We start from the raw sequence: 17,653 nt of genomic DNA, 5'->3' as shown, positions 1-17,653 counted from the left end.
ATGATAGAAATCAGATATAAGATACGTAAATATCTTGTCATATTATACAAATAAAATTAATGAGACAAAACAACACTAAATTAAGATAAAACATAGCATAACATATACTTTTAAAATTATATATACAAATGTTATTATATAAAAAAATATTTTTTTAAGACAGAACTTAAAAAATTTATAACTTATTATAATAGAAAATTTATTTATATTTATAATTGATGTAAATTGGGACTTTAATTTTTTATCACTATATAAAAATCATTCAAATATACAGTATTATCACAAAGAGATTTTATGGTAATAATAAAAAAAGAAAGAAAATAGGATAAGTGACTCATCAATTATATTAATTTTCGGAAATGTTGTCAATGTTGACATGATTTGCTTTAGTAAGCACTAGAATTTTGACCAGTCAAGGATAAACTTCATTTCAATTTCTTGGAAATGGATGGCTATAAGGAGCTAAATGCAGCTTCCGTAGTAAAGTCATTAATGAATAATGTCTTTGGTTCTTCTTAGAATGTCATTTTCTACCCTTTTACAAGCACTTACATTATTTGCCTGCCTGGCATTATCTAGTGACCTTTCTATTTGTGTGATGATGGTAACTAACAGACTAATTAGAATCTACTATGTTTCCTCAAGTTAAGGACTTCAAACTAATGTCATATTAGGGCATAACATGATCCACAAGAATTTTATTGGTTAGATTAAAAGATTGCACCAAGGACCAAATTCTTGCAATGACTTAATTGGAATCACTCATTACCCAAATTAATGATAATGTAATTGCTTCATAGAATAGTAGGGGTGTTGGTGACTCTTTTAAGCAGGATTTTGATTAAATTGGAAAAATAATAAAACAATCGAAAAATAACCAAAGAACAACCGAAACCAACTGAAAAACCACGCTGTAAATTTGAAAAAAAAAATTAGAAAATAGTATTTCTCAAAGAAAATTATACAATAAAAATAACTTTTTTTTTATTTTAGAAAATTTATGAAAAGTTCCAATTAAATTTTTAGACCTATTTGAGATACTTGCTGTATGTTACTAAGAAAGAAAATACAGGTTTAGAACATTGTTGATTTAGTATTTAATTTTCTAAAATTTTTCATAAATTATTTTTTTACTTATTTTTAAAAAATCTGCTTTTCTCTGAAAAACAGTTCTTAAAAATACAAAAATATAATAATTTTTTTAAAACCCATTTTCCCAAATGCAATCCCAAACACACATTTTGTTGCCTAAAAGGGAGGAAGGGCGGCTCTCCTTAGTATTCTGGAAGTGACAGTTTGGGATGAAGTTGGTATCTAATGGATGTTTAGTATTTCCCAAAAACATACCATGTAGAGTTAAAAATACAACTGAACCACAAGCACATATTTTTGTACTACTTCCAAAATAGAATTAGCTAATACCTCTCTGCATTGGCAGCATCAATATCAATGACTTCTGGTAAAGGCTTGCAATTAAAATCAACCACAATGAAGTGTACAAAGTATGCATAAAGATTTTGGCACCAATACAATCACATTAATTTTCAACATAAATTAGCATCAAATTCACCGGGCAACATCAAAAATGTAAAGGGCTTATAGAAATATCATGAACTGAAAATTTATCAGACTGAAAGACGAAATTTCGATCTGCACTACTAAAGAAATTCGCATTGCTACATGTTCTGAACCAATTCAAAAAATACAAGTCAAAAAAACAAGTGAATAAAACAATTTAGTTAGGATAGATAGTGCTGGCATTTATGGTCGAGTTCTTCGCGATACCGCTGGATCTTGCGGCTGGCAAAAGAATAATCGATGAAGCAGAAGTGCTATTCGAGCGGGGCAAGAGACCGAATAAGTCCTATATGCTCCTGTTTGTATAGGGTGCGTCAATCAGTAGTATTAAGCAAGTGCAAAGGGGGAGGATAGGTTTGTTATCGTCACCATTCCTCATGCAATGTTGCTATACCCCTAGATCAAGTTCTTTTAGCAATTATGGCCACGTTTCGTGGCGATAATACAGGATTAAAAATGGGGACCATCATTGCTTCAAGTAAACTGCCTTGCTCCTGGAGGAATAATAATCTATCAAGCAGAAGAAGAGTCTCAAGAATGGGACCAAAAGCAGCTCGGAGAGACCAATATGCTCCTATAAGCTCCTGTTTGTATTTGGTTCACTAATCAGCACGATGCAAATATAATCAACTCATAAAAATAAGTAAATGAAACAAAAATAAAGAAAACATCACGTAGAACAAATCCTTATACTACTCATAATGTTTTAAATAATTACATCAATGAGAATTGCATTTAGTTTTGACATTAGAGTTGGTTGCGTAAAGGAGAAAATAAATAGGGGAATTCAGAAAACTCTTTCCCCAATTTTGTTTAGAAAGTGATGAAAATGAGAGAGAGAATTGAAAGGGAAAAAAGTCCCTCTTGTTTGGAAAGTAGGGAAATAAGGGGAAAGAAAGGCATTTACATGAGAAATATCATTTTCCTGTTCATCCAATCCTGGAGAAAGCATCAGTCAAGCACAAAATGTAATTTCTAATTTGAAAATGATTTCAATAACTTATTTCCTCCCAAAATTGCAGAGATTTTTAGGGGCACAGGGATTTATTTTTCAGTTCCTCACCTTTTCTTTCCTTAATGATCCCAAATGAGAGATCTTGAATTAATTCCCCATCCTGCTTTTCCCTATTATTTACCCTCTTCCCAAACATGCAGTAAGGCTTCATTTGCTTCACGGAAAATATTTACCTAAGAAATAAGTTTCTGGTATTTGGTACTCGTACAAAAATAACTAATGGAGAACATATCCCATGTGAAATTATGATTCTCACCAATAAAACCAACTAAATTATAAACAAGAATTTAGATAATCATTGTAAGGCAAGGTTTTCAAAGGATAAGGGTTCTTTCTTTCTTTCCCTCAACTATGGCTATGTTTGGTAGGTAGGATGGACAGGAGGGAGCAGGAACAGGAAGAAAAGAGGTAGGGAGAGGAAGGATAGAATTTGCATTTGTCACTGCATTAACACATAAACCACTAAATGACAAATACTATAAAGAAATAGAAGAATATAAATGTAAATTAAACATTTTTTACTCCGAATCCTTCCAAATTGGAGGGATTCATATTTTGATCGGTCCCGCATAAGAATGAAAGAAGACCTATCCTTCCTTTCTAGTTTATCCGTCCAACCAAACAAAGATAAATATGTTTCTCTCCAATCCTTTCTCCCCTTTTTTTCCTTCCACCCAACCAAACATACCATAAAAGCAAAACTTTTGAAACAAGTGAGAATCACACAAGAGTAAGGTAGAAGTAACATACAGCAAAAGGTTCAGCTTCCTTCCATATTTCATGAAAATCTATATCCGGCAAAGGTTTGAGACCAAGGCGAGAAAGTCCAGCAAAACTGAATTTCTCAAATAGTAAATATTTGTCAACAGAAGCATTTTCTTTGCATCTCATAATCCCCTTGCACAATGAGGCATCTAGTCCCAACTCCGAGGCTGAATTGTCATCTGCAGAACACATTTTGAGATAAATTGTCAGCATTTCTTCATTAGTTTAAATAGCTACAAACAGGCATCCTTCTCAGTTCTTATGAACATCTTTAATTACAGTTCCAATACTCTCTTTTACAAATGAATAAAAGCTTGTAGATTGATTTATCATGATTAAAAAAACATACTTAAAATTGTGAAACTACTAGTATGGTTTTTGCATATTTTTCAAAATATAGTACGAGTTTCACTTCAGAAAAGTGAAGCCACATCAATGGAAATAAGCATGTACACTGATTTGTCACGGAAAAAAAAACCCATCAAGTGGAAGTCCCTGGGCCCTTAATTGTGCATGCTTGGACAATGGGTACACATGTTTCAACTTGTTCACTTGTCAACTTAACCAACTTTCTTGGGTGAGAAATAGTCTCACTCGAAACCAACCACCAAAGAGCCAAAGCCAAATACTTCGGGTTGAATATTTCTGCTCTGGCAGTTAACAACAGAACCAACTGTGCATTTCATTTAAGCTGCCTATCAATTACAGGAGGTGAAGCACATGTACTGACAAAGTAACCTCTTATAAACAGAGCTGCTCTTCATTTCTTCTTTAAGGCTCTTGCCTTGGCTTAGAAATGGATATGGTCTTGGTAATATAAATTAAAGGTTCTATTTCTTTTTTAAGGTTAAAGTTCTACTTTCAAATAACATCTATAGTAAATAAAATATAATAAAACATCATCAGGGTCAATTTCTCAGTATTTCATCCAAAAACAAGAACCAAGACAATTGGTTCTCCATACTAATAGTATAAACGAAACCAACCAATTGAATTCATTAAACCATAAAGTTAGGTTTTACCAGGTTAGGCAGTTCTAACACCGTTACATTTTCATATGCCCTTGAGTTCAATTTCTACTCTGAAAGAGCACCAATAAATTTGGTTTTCAAATAAAATCTAGAGTTGTTACAAGCCCATAATATTATTGCATGTAATGCAACGTAACCAATAATAGTTCAAGAGAAAAATAAACTGAAAATTGATTTGATTACATTCCACTAAGGGGGCATTTGGCATTGCAATTTTAAAAAGCATTGTTTTCAAAAAACGAAAAAGGAAAATTTATTATGTTATTTGAGTTTTGAAACTGCTCTTTCAGAAAGAGCAGGTAATTTGATGTTTTTCCAAAAAAGCAAGTTTGGAAAAGCAGTTTATGCAAAAAAGAGAGACAATCATTAAAATCACAAAATCTAAACCTGCTGTTTTAACAATCGATAACAATCCCAAATAGGCCCTAAATTCAATTATGGATAATAAAAACACCAAATAGGTAGAAATCCCCTTTTCCTTTCTAGAAAAATAGAGAAAATAAGTTCTATAAAAACATTCAACTTATTTTGGAGCAAAAGATCTATATTTGAAGTCATTGGTCTAATAAAAAAATCAATTAAGATAATTTTCCCGTTAGAAAGAACCCCATACATTGTGAGGATCAGGGAAGAATTGTCAATTTTACACGGCCTATAGAAGAATATCTGGAAGTTCTTTATTTGCTTTAAAAAAAACAGAAGAAACAAAACGAAAATAACTGTGGGGTTTATTTCTCTAATTTATCGATCAAGTCTTTTTTCTTCTTCTGAGAGAATTAACACAAACCTAAAGAACATTGAAGAATTAACTCATTTACCAAATTTAGGCTCTGTAGGCTGAATAGAGAGACAGCTTTCTTCCAAATTAGAAGTACTATGAGGTAGAGTTGAAAGATCATTTTTTCCACAACGTAGAGCAGAATGCAGGACCCTTCTTTGATGCTGACGACGAGTGGCCTTTCCTTGGCGCCCAATGGAGGGGCTTTCTTTGATGATATCTGGATAATATCTACAAAGCACCTTGAAAGTAACAGAGGTTATCCACAGTTGATAAATATCAAAAAGGAAACTTCAAAAGAAAAGGAAAGAAAGGTTCTTAGTCCTGCCATCCTACTAACTTGCACTAATTTTTGTTTGTCAGAAAAAATATTCAAATTTATTATGCATGATTATGGGAAAACAGTATTTTCATTTTTCTTTTCCTTTGCAATGATTAAGGGTGTTTAACATTGATATGTTATTTGAGAGCTTCAAATTGATTAAACAAAAATCTCTACATGCATATTCTGCACGTGCATTATGAGCACCATAGTACACATACCTGTCCAAAGCAATAAAATCCTTTATCTAACTATTTAATAAAATAGATTTTAACAAAAAGAACTAAAAATAATTCCCAAGGAAAGGTTTTGCACCTTCCATGTCCTCTCTAACAATGGTGCAGTAACAAGAATCCAGACCAGAATATTCCTTATTAGATCTCTTAGTTTAATCTTGCCTATTTGCATCCATCAATACATGGAGTCCATGATTTCAATCTATAATAAGCATTTGATCGCTAGTGAACATAGAGGGCGTGTTTGGTATATGGACAAGACCAATGGGACTAGACAGGACAAGATAGCATTGGATGAGACAAGAAAAGTTTTATACAAGACATGACAAAAGGATAAGTAAACACTTGAAATGACTATAATCATCTTGTCATTTATTTCATCTCTTACACTTTTATTCAAATATTTAATAAATAATTCTAAAAAAGTATTTATTAAATAAATACACACACATAAATCGACAAAAATAAAAAGGTCTATACAATCTAAAGGAATAGTAAAAAACTAAAGGAAAAAAAATTACGATATTAAATTAATTGTAAAAGAAAAGAAGGAAAGAGATCTAAAGGATCTTTTTCCTAGAATTCATTTTGACCATTTAAAATAAAAAGATATCTAATTTGCCAAACATATGGCAAGAATTAATTATTAAGAATCACTACTAGGATAAAAAGTCCCACCTTATGTACCCAGTCCAATCATGCCCCATCCTATGAATGTTTGGTTTATGGGACAGGACACTTCTCTTGTCTTGTCCCAACAGAGATTTTTTGTGACACTTTTTGCTTATGTAATCATACCCTTCATTATTCATAAAATATTTCACATCAATTTGTTTTTATTACCTTTACAAAATAAAATATTAACATAACTTCAATATAACAAATATAAAACATCAATTAAAAACAAAATAAATTTGCTAAATATTTTTGAATAATAATTAAATAAAATTTTATTTATCTCTTATACAGAAGAATTAAAAACTTTAACACTTAATTCTTAGAATATACATATTTATATATTTTTGTTGTTTACTATTAAATTATTGGTTTAGTATATATTTAAAAAAAATGCAAGATATTAAAAAGGAATAAAAGCATTGTAAGCATTTCATATTCTTTTTGTCCTTTCTTTTCTATTCCACACTAAATATTAGACAAGACAAAAGTTTTTTTGGTTCCATCCAGTACTGTTGTTTTATCTAGTCCGATATAATCTCATCCTTTGAACCTAAGGCACAATTCCATATGTCATGGCAAAAGATTTTCATTACCATGTCCAATGTATCTTGATTTTTATCCTAATTCTTCCCTTTCTGATGAATTTCCAGAATTTCAGCCTATATTTCGAATTTTCTTTAAAGTAGTTCAACTTTGTGGCTTGTGCAAAAAATTGAACCAAGCATCACATGAAGGTTTGTGTTCAACTTTCAGCATAATTTATGGAGAAGTGTAATGTATGGCTAGAAATATACTTTGATTTTCAATCACCAACTCATAATCTAATATAGATTTCTAAATGAAGCAATGCAGTAAAGGGTAAAACGCATTCTATAGAATAGGTCCTTGACATTAGTTAAGGTACCCAACCATGAGCAGGCATTTATTTGAACAATTTAAATAGACTTGTTTTCTCAAAAGATGAAGTGCTGACAATATGAAAACAAATAATTGGTCTAGAGATGATTGTTTAGCAAGTTATATTACGCAAATGATGAATCATTAACTGGTTATTGGCCTCTATTGTGTTGCAAAGTGAAGGGAATAGTTTTTAAAAACAGCAAGCGATGTGTTATATTTTCTACAAGTTTTCTCTCCATTTCATAAAATTCTAATTTTTCGACTTCGCTTCCCTTACTTTCTTTTCACTTCTCAATTGTTTCATTTTCCTTATTGGCTTATTCACCTTCTATTTTCCTCCTCTTTCCACCCTACCAATGACAGTGAACTCAAGTGTAAGAATTTGCAAAATAATAATGCGCTTGATGATGCAAATAGCATAGAATGATAAGTAGAATTTTAAAACCATGAAATCTTTTTAATACACCACTCGAAACAGTTTTCCACAAGCACAAACAGAAATAGAAGGATATATGGCAGAATCAAATGTAAACAAAATAAATTGCATATTAACCACGTTTTCAAGAATTAAATAATAGAGCCATTAGAAAGATATAAAATAGAAGTACGTACCATCTGAAATACAGCACGAAAAGCATGCAACTCAAAATTTTGAAGACCAACATCTTTGTCGAGACTTCGCCATCTGTCCGCACTCTAAACAAATAAAAAAATAGCACTGTGTTAAGAATCAAATCAAACAATATACAAGATTGGTAAGGTCGTAATACTTCAATAACAGGCAGTCCTTTCTTATTGGCTTCTTGAGTCCCTACTTTTTTAGATAAATATTCTTCACTCAAGAATATTTTTTGTTATACATGAATATCACAAAAGTTGAAGAGGGGTATTCAATTAATATAAGTCAATGAAATTCACAACTAGACTCATTGTTTGTAGACTCTTCTTGTCTATGAACTTTGTGTGCATCATTTCCAAGAAAGAAGTCCATGACTTAGGCAAAGGCTTCCTAGTCACATAAACCTTTGGCCTTTGCACCCTAGGATGGCCCTTTGTACTCTGCATGCTTCACCTCTATCACAAATCAGAAAAGAAAATCCGATGCCTAACAAGGCTCCAGTGAAGTTCCACGAAGTGAGATTCCTTAGTGTGCCGGCATGGGGTTAGAAAATAAAGCTAATACAAAATGGAAGTGAAGATACAAACTCAAAGCTCTTACTACCAATGCTAATAGGAAATGGATGCCACAAAAATCATTTCTAAGGAAAGGTTCCAAGTTGTCTAGTATTATCAAGACCCACTATATATACAAGATGAATAACAGACATCAACAACATAGTCCCTTCACTCCACATTAACATTATGCAAATAGTCATCTCTAAGTCTGCCACATTATATTATGAGAATAAGCAGTGGTACAGCTCAAAACATTCTTTTAGAAAGTCATTTTACAATGTGTTTTAATTATACTAGTTGTAGATCAACAATAACAAGGAAGCTAAAACATGATATAATACTTTTGGACTTTTTGATCATCATGTTACCATCACTCCATATTCCATATTACTTAACCTAATTCCCTAAGTTGGCTTTCTACCGTTCTTTACAAAGTTTACACTGCAGTTTACAAAAAAGTATTCTATACTTTGAAATTGATATTTTGTTGGTTATCTTCTTGTTTTGGACCTTTAAAACTCAATAAATTACTATTAGTCTATTGTATTTACCATGTTATATTATCAAAAGTAAAATTTAATTAATTTTCATTACTCCAGTCAGGACAGCACAAGTTCGCTCACTGGTCCAATTTTAAAAACACTCATGAACAATTTGCAGCCTTATACAGAGAACTTACACTAATTAATAAAAATATGTTCTGTCATTTAATTGATATCTAGGTAACACTTGAGCAACTTCTGTAATTGTTGCAAACTATCTAATGTGATAAACCCCAAAATATAGTTGTCAGAGATTGCTCTCCAAATTGTTGACTGGTATTCTGATATTTGAAGCTAGGAAATAAGATATTTTGTTTACTTGCTAATCTTGGAAGTCTCAGTGTGAATGCTCTGGAATTAATTGGACTAGAGAGGTGAATTTAGTTCAGTTCATGAATCTTGGTTGAATATTTGACCTTTGTATACTACAAAAAAAAAAAAAAGAAGGATTGTCTTAAGTTTAGCTCCATCACTAACAAGAATAAAAGATTTCTATGCTGTATGATAAAGCATTAATGATTATTTACCATTTCTCTTTTCTATAACCAATCTTATAAGCCGTGATATATATATAAAAAAAATTTTAAAAAACTATCATTACAGAATAGGTAGACCAAGAACTGTGAAGTTGGCTGGGCCCAGCAAGCATGTCCACAAATAGTCAGATAATATCAAGCTGCATGGGCCAATAACTTCTGAAGCTTTATTGTAATTCGTATCAAGTGCCTTACTTTTAAATTCCCAATTTCACAACATGATTTGCTTAGCCATGCTGAAACCCACACGGAACCCTTTGTGATTCAGCTTTAAATGCATTGGTGCAATCAGTTGATCACCCAATAAAACGGAAATTCTTATGGTAGATTGCATTCATATGATATTGCTTCATATTACTATCGAAGTTGAAAAGCAAAATATAAATAAATAAGTAAATTAAAAAGAACAAAAATATGCATGCACCTGACAAGCAAGATCACGTGAATTCTTCCCAAGTGATATGCCTGCAGACTTAACACCAGAACTCATTGGAAAACCACAATGAGAATCAGCAGCATCCAAACATTCTTCTGATAGCAAGTTGTAGCAGCACCCAATGCTAACAACTGCTTTGACCTCTTTACACTCCAAAAAGGTCCTGACCCAATAAACACATATGCATGAAAATATTACATAAACCAAAAGAACAAAAATGTGAATACTATATAATAACAGTACTTACAATTTTTTACTCAAAGTTACATGAGCTAAACAAAACTAGCAAACCCTATTTTGGTCGATGGATATGGAAATAATAATTCAAGATTCACTACATACCAAAGGCCTATGTCTTGTCATGCCTTTTCTCTTTTTCTTTTACAATCAAGTTAAGGGTGGATGGTGATACCATAGCTTGAAAGTAACGGTTACAATGAGTACTGCTTCTAAAACCTCAATGCATCCAGCTCAATGATAAACATAAAAATTTGCCTTGATTATTAATCCAAAATAGGTAAATTTTATAAGATGTAAACACAAAGACATAGAATAGTGAATTTGGCAAATATCAATTAATCATCATTTCCATCTTATGCACAACTTCCTTTCCAGATGATTTCCATACAACAGTGATGTAGGAAATTTAGGTAAAACTATTCTATGTTTACTTGCAGAAAAATTGATGATTTGGGAATTAAAATTCAGATCCATTTGTAGAGACAAGAGAAAAGAATGAAAAGGCTTCTGAGACTCGCACCTAGTATTGAATTGAGTCGCACAATTCTAAAATAGCAAAATTGCCATAATCTTTACCAAACAAAACTCTGCATTATTAAAAACCTAGTTATTTATAGACTAAAAACTATCCAAACATTACTAGGATCGGAAATCCTAAACTAGGAGAATTATAAACTAAAACTAACTAGGAAAATACTAAACCAACAAAGACTCTTAAATAAGAATTAAAATAAAAATAAAGATTCCCAGAGAATTCAAAACTACTGTTCCAGCAAAATTGGAAACTACAGAAATAACTCTGAATATTGAAAATTGTAAAAGACTTAACCCTGACTCTAAATTTCTGAATTCTTTGAACTTTGTTTTTCTTAAGCTTTTGTTTATCTGCATCAAAGAGGCATAATTTATAGTCGCTTCCCCCATATCACATGTAAGAATTAGGTTAATCAAATAGAAAAGATTTAAGGTAGAAATCAGCACTCACTTCAGCATTGTTACTGAAAGATCACCACAAGCATGTAATCCAGCAAGTACAAATGAAGTCTTATCATCCGAATCTTGCTTACTCAGTTTGGGCTGCTCGACTTCATCCACATTAACTGACATGTTAGTCAATGCTTTCAACATGTCGTTGGACATAATACGGCATGTAATTGTCTTAGGTACATTGGGAACTGAGTTTCCTGAACTAAGAAAGGAGAAGGGAGGCAAATGAAGCTGTTAACAAATATAAGGTACACAAAAAGCAAATAAGCAACAAGAGAACAAAGATGCATGCAGTGTGACACCCCCTTGGAGTTATCAATTGGTAGGCAGAAAAATAAGATGGCATGAGATTCAAGCGCGCATAGGAAATTAACATGGTTTGGTTTTAAGCTCTATTTATACAGGTGAAGATAATAAAAGAAATCTTCATAAGAAACAAAGAGATCACAACTTCACAAGACCACTCAAATTGGCGTTCAGCCCACTGCATCCAAATCCCAGTTTTGCTAAACACTCGCAAAATCAATTATATTATACCTGTAATTTGCTCTTATCTGGCTTGTGTTACAAAGATATTTCATGTTACAATTTACAGGCAGCTCCGACTTGTACCAAGGTCCAAGACTTGGCCTATATGCACTGGAAGACTAATCCTTATACAAGGAAAGACAAAGTACTCAGTTGAAGAGACATCACATGTTTAAGCCAATCAAATGGGTGAAAACAATTCAGAAAATCTCCATCCTAATGGCTAATGCAAACACAAGCAAGGAAACAGCACCAAAGTGCCTAACAAGCCAAGACAATAACTATCCTTGATGGACCAGAAAAAAAAACAACCCAACTATCTTAAGTGGAGTAACCAGATCAGCTAGATACAATGGTAAACATTCTTTGGAATTTTAGTATGTTTGTAAAATCAAAACATTACTTTAAATTTTGCATTTATGCGGAGTTGAATAACACTGCAACCTAAAAGTTCTATAGAAAACTTAAACAAAACAAAATTGGTTGCACACATGCCCCACAAACCTATCAGATAATGATGGAACTACTCAGTGAGGCCAAGAACATAAACATTTCTTCTTGGTTCTGAATTACATACCATACGCTATCTTATGCAGAATAATATTACTACACAAATAAAAGCAAAATTTATTGCAGTTCATACCCAGATTTACGCATCTGAGCTGCATAATGTTTCTTTATCCGTTCTGCACGTGCGTCTGTTACCTTTCCATGATGAGAAGAAGCGTCAATAGCAACTACAGAATGATTATACTGGAAGGAAAGAACTTGTGCAAGATAACCCTGAAAGTTTAATTCAATCAGACTTAAGAAAAATTGGACACGGTAACAACAACTACTAGCTCGTGAATAGTAACCCTTAATCAATAATTTTTATTTTAATTTCAGCTCCTGAATCTCTAACAAATTTTAGCAAAATTCCTAACAAATGGACTTATTTGCATAATAAGTTTCATGCAAAAATTCTTACATTTTAGGGTAAAGCTCTACTTTATTTTTTAGGTTACAAATCCTGAAGCCTTTTTAAAATCCTTATACCCAACTACTTTATACATATCTCAAACCAATTAGGTAAAAAGAAATTTCACTAATGCCAGGACCACCATTTACGCCTAATACATTAGATGATATGAAAAAAAAAAAATATGTCAAGTGCTTCTAGAATAAGCATGTTGCATCCAGGAAGTAAAAGCCAAAGACTAGAAAGAGGGCAGACCTGGCCAGCACCAACATCAACAATTGTTTGAGCACTCACACTGTTTGCAATAGAACTAACAACAGCGGAAAGAACTTCTACCTGCTCACACCAAATCATTTCCCTTATTAAACTGAGGAGTAAAATCACAAAGAAGGAAAAGAGAAACTAAATATTGAGTATTAGGTCTTTAGCAATGTAAGCTTTTAAAAATAAAAAAAATCCATGGTGTTCTCCACTTAAGAAAGAAATTACTTCATGCTTTTTCTTCATATTCATGCCTTGCGAAAGAACAGTATTAAGCGATGTGATGTTCAGTCCAGGCAACACCTGCAACAAACTCGTAAATAAGAATTGAATTTGATTTTTAAAAAATCAACAGAATGCAATATGCAAGCTCATAGCGTATCAAGAAGAAAAATCATATAAAAATAATTGAAAATGAAAAACATAAAGTACCTTTGCCAAGTCCACCTGCTCTCGAGAAAACATGAGAGACCTCATGCTCATTACAAATTCTTTAAGAGAAGGAGGCCAGTGGTCCTTTTAAAATAAAATCCACAAACTTAGTCATCATGGTTTCCATTTATTTGGAAATGCCTTTTTCTTATTATTAAAACAATCAGATTCTAGCAACACTAAGCAAAAGAAAGAGTAAACTATTAAGTTAGAGTGTTACCTGAAAGACACCAGAGGGAAGAAGGAGAAGATTTTGAAGAGGTTCATGACGGAGGCAATGAATCCATTGTTGATCAATGGATTCCCAAAGTTTGTCGTTGAAGAAATTGACAACATGAGCGTTTATGATCGAATTCAAGTAAGGTTTTATGAATTCGATAATGGCGTTTATCCATTGCAGGGTTTCACTTGCACTTCCACAACTGTACATTTCCACTCCCAAGTCACTAATTTTAATTTCCTCTTAGCAACAAACTAAAGTCTGAAGAAGAAGAGCAAAATTCTCGGCGAATAAGGTTCAATTTGGCCCCTTAAGTCATCACATAAATTCAGTTTCGCCCTTTTCTTTACCCTTTCTCTTCTTTTTTTTTAACTTTTTAAGCCAATTTAATTCAAAATTTGCTTTTCTGGTTTAAATTACTCCATTTGAGGGGTTAACTCATCCTATGAAAAGAAAGTAGACAGGTTAAAAATAATAAATTAAATTCAGTTCAGCTAATATTTAAAAGAAAATAAATTATAAAATAGCTTTTAAGAATTGTTAAATTATTTTTTATTGACCCAATTACAAAAAGAAAATCTCCAACTTTCTGCTTTTTAATATTTTTTATCAATCCTTTTAGATTTTATAAAGTAGTACCATATTTTTTTATTTTTTTAAATATACACACAGATTACTCTTTATATATATCAAATTTTTTATTTAAAAAAGTTATATCATAAAATAATATTTCAATATATTTTTTATTTTTTAAATATAAAGTAGAAAATCAATTTAATTCTCTATATATAAAGAGTCAAACTTCATACTCTATTTTATATTTAATAAATGCACTACAGATTTTTAAGTACATGATTAATTGATATTTGTAAGTTCTATTATTCTATTGAAAAAAAATTAAAAATTAAAATTTTTAATGTTTATGGAAATTAAAATAAAATAAAATATACAATATAAAGAGTTTATTGAATTTAAATAAAATATTTTATTTTTTATATTTTAAAATTTTTAAAATAATTTTTATTATAAAAATTATAATTTTTAAAATAAAAAATATTATTAGAGATGCTCTTAGTTTCGATTGTCACGGTGGCTATTTGCAAACATGGTAAAAAGGTAATATTGAATCAACTTTTTTTTACTGACTCATAAAAAGCACTTTTAAAACACACCGTTTTGAAGCAGTTAAAAACTCGATGCTTTTCGAATACAAGGTCGGCTTCTTCGTTCGTTTATAATAGTTATGATTCTTGTTTTTCTTGACCATATCTTTTATAACCAATTTGATGTTCTTTTTATGAAATCAAGGGTATGTCCACAATGCAGCAAATTATATTAATAGATTGAAAAATTCAAATCGAGTAATTAAAAATGTAAAATTGGAAAATACTTGAGATTTTCAAGATCAGTGCATAACTAATTAAAGCCATTAAGCAATGACAGTAGGAACCTTAGTGTGGTGCTTAAGAAGCCAGCCTCTCTTTATAATACAATCAGCTGTTGTTGAATCATGAGAAAAAAAATTATAAAGAAATTTCTAATTGTGAGATTTGGTGGTGGTTCTTTATCATACAATGAATGAAAAAGAAAGAAGAAAGTAAACAGTAAAGAAGAAGGTAAACAGTGAAGAAGAAAAAAAATGGCGAAGAAGATGACTATCCTTTTCTTTTACACTTTGTTTGGGAAAAAGTAAGCAAGGAAAAAGAAAGGGTGGGGAAAGAAAGAATAGGTAACGAAAACATTTTAAATTCAAAATTACTATTATACCCTTTTATATTAAGGTGTGCGCATATCTAAAAAAAGAATAATATAAAACCCTATTTTACACATATAAAAATAAAAATAATGAAAGCAAGTTTAGATTTATAAATCAAGATAAATTAAACACACACTAACATAATAGACACCATTAAAACATTATAATAAATTTCATTTTAATGAGACTACTATTTACTTTCCAAATAAAATCAATGTAATTACAAAATTATTAAGTCTATGAATATTTCATTTCTATAAATACGTCCACCTACAGTTACACACATAACATAGTTGTTCAATTACACACATAGCATGACCACACATCTATGTTACATAGATAAGTAATATGAGATTACATATAAATTTTTTTAAAGTGCCTGCATTATTCATCATATGTGCCAAGATATCCACATGTCACGCACGAGGTACTCCAAAAAAAATGCATGCGCTTTATCCGGATGGTGAGATAAAAAATAGATATGCATTCATTTGTAATGGCCCCTGTGTCAGCATCTATTTTTCAGAGCTAAGTATCGAAAGAATTACGAAAAATCCTATGATGAAAATTATTGTCTTCTCAGGTCTCGAGAAATGAAGGACAGGTGAGTCTGAGGTTAGGTTTGAGGTTAATCCAACTAAAATTATCTTTTTAAAATCAATTTGGAGTTATTTGTAAAGAAAAATAAAGTTTGAGGGTCAAAATAATATATTTCACAAATTTAGGGATCTAATTATAGATTTTTGTCAAACTTTCCATGTATAGAGCCGATCAGCTCTTTACAGTGTCGATTAGGATTTTCTCATTCGACATCGTTTTTCTTTGATGCTTTTAAGCCCATATGCAAATTCTGGAAGGTAATTGACGATAATTATAAATTTTTAATGATATTTATTAAAATTTTAAATGATTAATATTGGGTATTTATCAATTTATTTTTTGAAAAATCTAAGATTATCCGTTACTTTAAGGTTTACTTTGAAACCCTACCTCTATAAATAGAAAGAGATATTTAAGGTTAAGGGAATAACAAGAAACTAGAGAATAACCGAAGAGAAAAGTACATAAGCTAGTATTGATTTGAGAAATAAAAAAAAACTTATGTTCATCACTAGGCAAAAGGTTTAGATCACTAAGAACAAAGGCCACTAAGAAAGAAATGTTTTTTCAAAAACCTTTTCTAAGTCGACAAAAGCTTTCCCAATATCACATCCAGCACTAGATTCCAACCAATCTTTGATTCAACTGCTTCTTCATCGCTTGAGACTCGCAGAACCATCAACTATGGTGACAACCTAAAGATTCTCCAACATGCATCCATCATCATCAAAATCACTCTAAACTGGTTTTTTTGTTTTTATTTTTTATTTTTTATGCTTTTCCTTAAAAGCATTATTAAGGCTACTTTTACTGTTTTATTTTTATGATTAATATGATTAGATTAAAGTTTCCTGTTAATCTGCATGATACAGATTTATTGGGTTTTTAAATCTCATAATATGCCAACATTAGGGTTTTAGAGTCTGATTAATCATATGCATAGGATTATATGATTAGATGTCTATTTCCATTATGATTTTGTAATCAAATTAGGTTATGATTATATGATTAATATGTTATATTTGTTTACTATGTATTTTTTTTAAGGGTTTGTATAGCTTTTAGGATTTTTGGCTCAATTTATTTTTATTTGCTATTTTTATTTTATTTCTTTCATAAACTAATTGATTTTTACCCTCTACGCATGTTAAAATCAGCTCTGGGACGTGAGAAATATATAGAAAGTTGAAGAAATCAGTCTGGATTCCCCAGAGCTGATTGGCTCTATGTCTATATCGAATCGGCTCTACACCTTTTTGCCCTATATTTTTATGTTTCGCGAGTTCTGATATATTTTCATTGGTTTTGTGTACTGTAACTATGTTTTATCACTTTTCTTTGCAACTTTAGTTGCAGGTTGGGTTGTAATAGCTAGATCTATCTTTTTATTCTTTATTTTTGTTTGTTTCATAGTTAATATATAGTAAATAATTGTAACATGACTGCCTAATAAAAAAATAGACACATAGACTTTAGGTTAAAAATTGGAGCAATAAGAAAATTGTAGCCTAATAGGTTAATTAATATTAATCGGACTCAAGTTCTAAAATAAAAGTAGATTTAGTTAGAATTGGGTTACATCAGAATTAGGTTTACACATAACGACCTCTATCATAAAAATAGTCCATTAGGCTTAAAGGTTGAGAGTTAAAGCATAATTTGTAATTTGGTCAGA

At 31.1% G+C, this 17,653-nt stretch overlaps 1 protein-coding gene across 3 annotated transcripts; it reads right to left on the bottom strand.

Moving 5' to 3' along the window:
- Positions 1-1,505: 1,505 nt before the first annotated feature.
- On the bottom strand, positions 1,506-13,982 carry LOC8266285 (methyltransferase-like protein 25B). Of its 3 annotated transcripts, none has more exons than XM_015725844.3 (11): positions 13,623-13,970; positions 13,403-13,486; positions 13,199-13,273; positions 12,965-13,045; positions 12,392-12,531; positions 11,219-11,422; positions 9,982-10,156; positions 7,916-7,999; positions 5,208-5,409; positions 3,344-3,537; positions 1,506-2,162 (listed from the first exon to the last, which is right to left on the bottom strand). In XM_015725844.3, exons 1-11 carry the CDS (start codon positions 13,830-13,832, stop codon positions 1,980-1,982), a joined length of 1,632 nt encoding a protein of 543 aa, XP_015581330.2. In that variant the 5' UTR covers positions 13,833-13,970; the 3' UTR covers positions 1,506-1,979. The 3 variants fall into 3 exon arrangements, 2 of the variants coding, with proteins under 2 accessions (XP_015581330.2, XP_015581332.2); XM_015725846.3 differs by having other exon boundaries at positions 12,392-12,453; positions 13,623-13,969; XR_003080491.2 differs by lacking the exon at positions 1,506-2,162 and having other exon boundaries at positions 3,385-3,537; positions 5,208-5,398; positions 13,623-13,982.
- Between the last annotated feature and the right edge of the window lie 3,671 nt (positions 13,983-17,653).

The sequence above is a fragment of the Ricinus communis genome, chromosome 9, assembly GCF_019578655.1.
Source record: "Ricinus communis isolate WT05 ecotype wild-type chromosome 9, ASM1957865v1, whole genome shotgun sequence".
Lineage (NCBI taxonomy): Eukaryota > Viridiplantae > Streptophyta > Magnoliopsida > Malpighiales > Euphorbiaceae > Ricinus > Ricinus communis.
The sequence above is the reverse complement of the archived record's forward strand: the minus strand, read 5'-3'. Positions and strand labels throughout refer to the sequence as shown.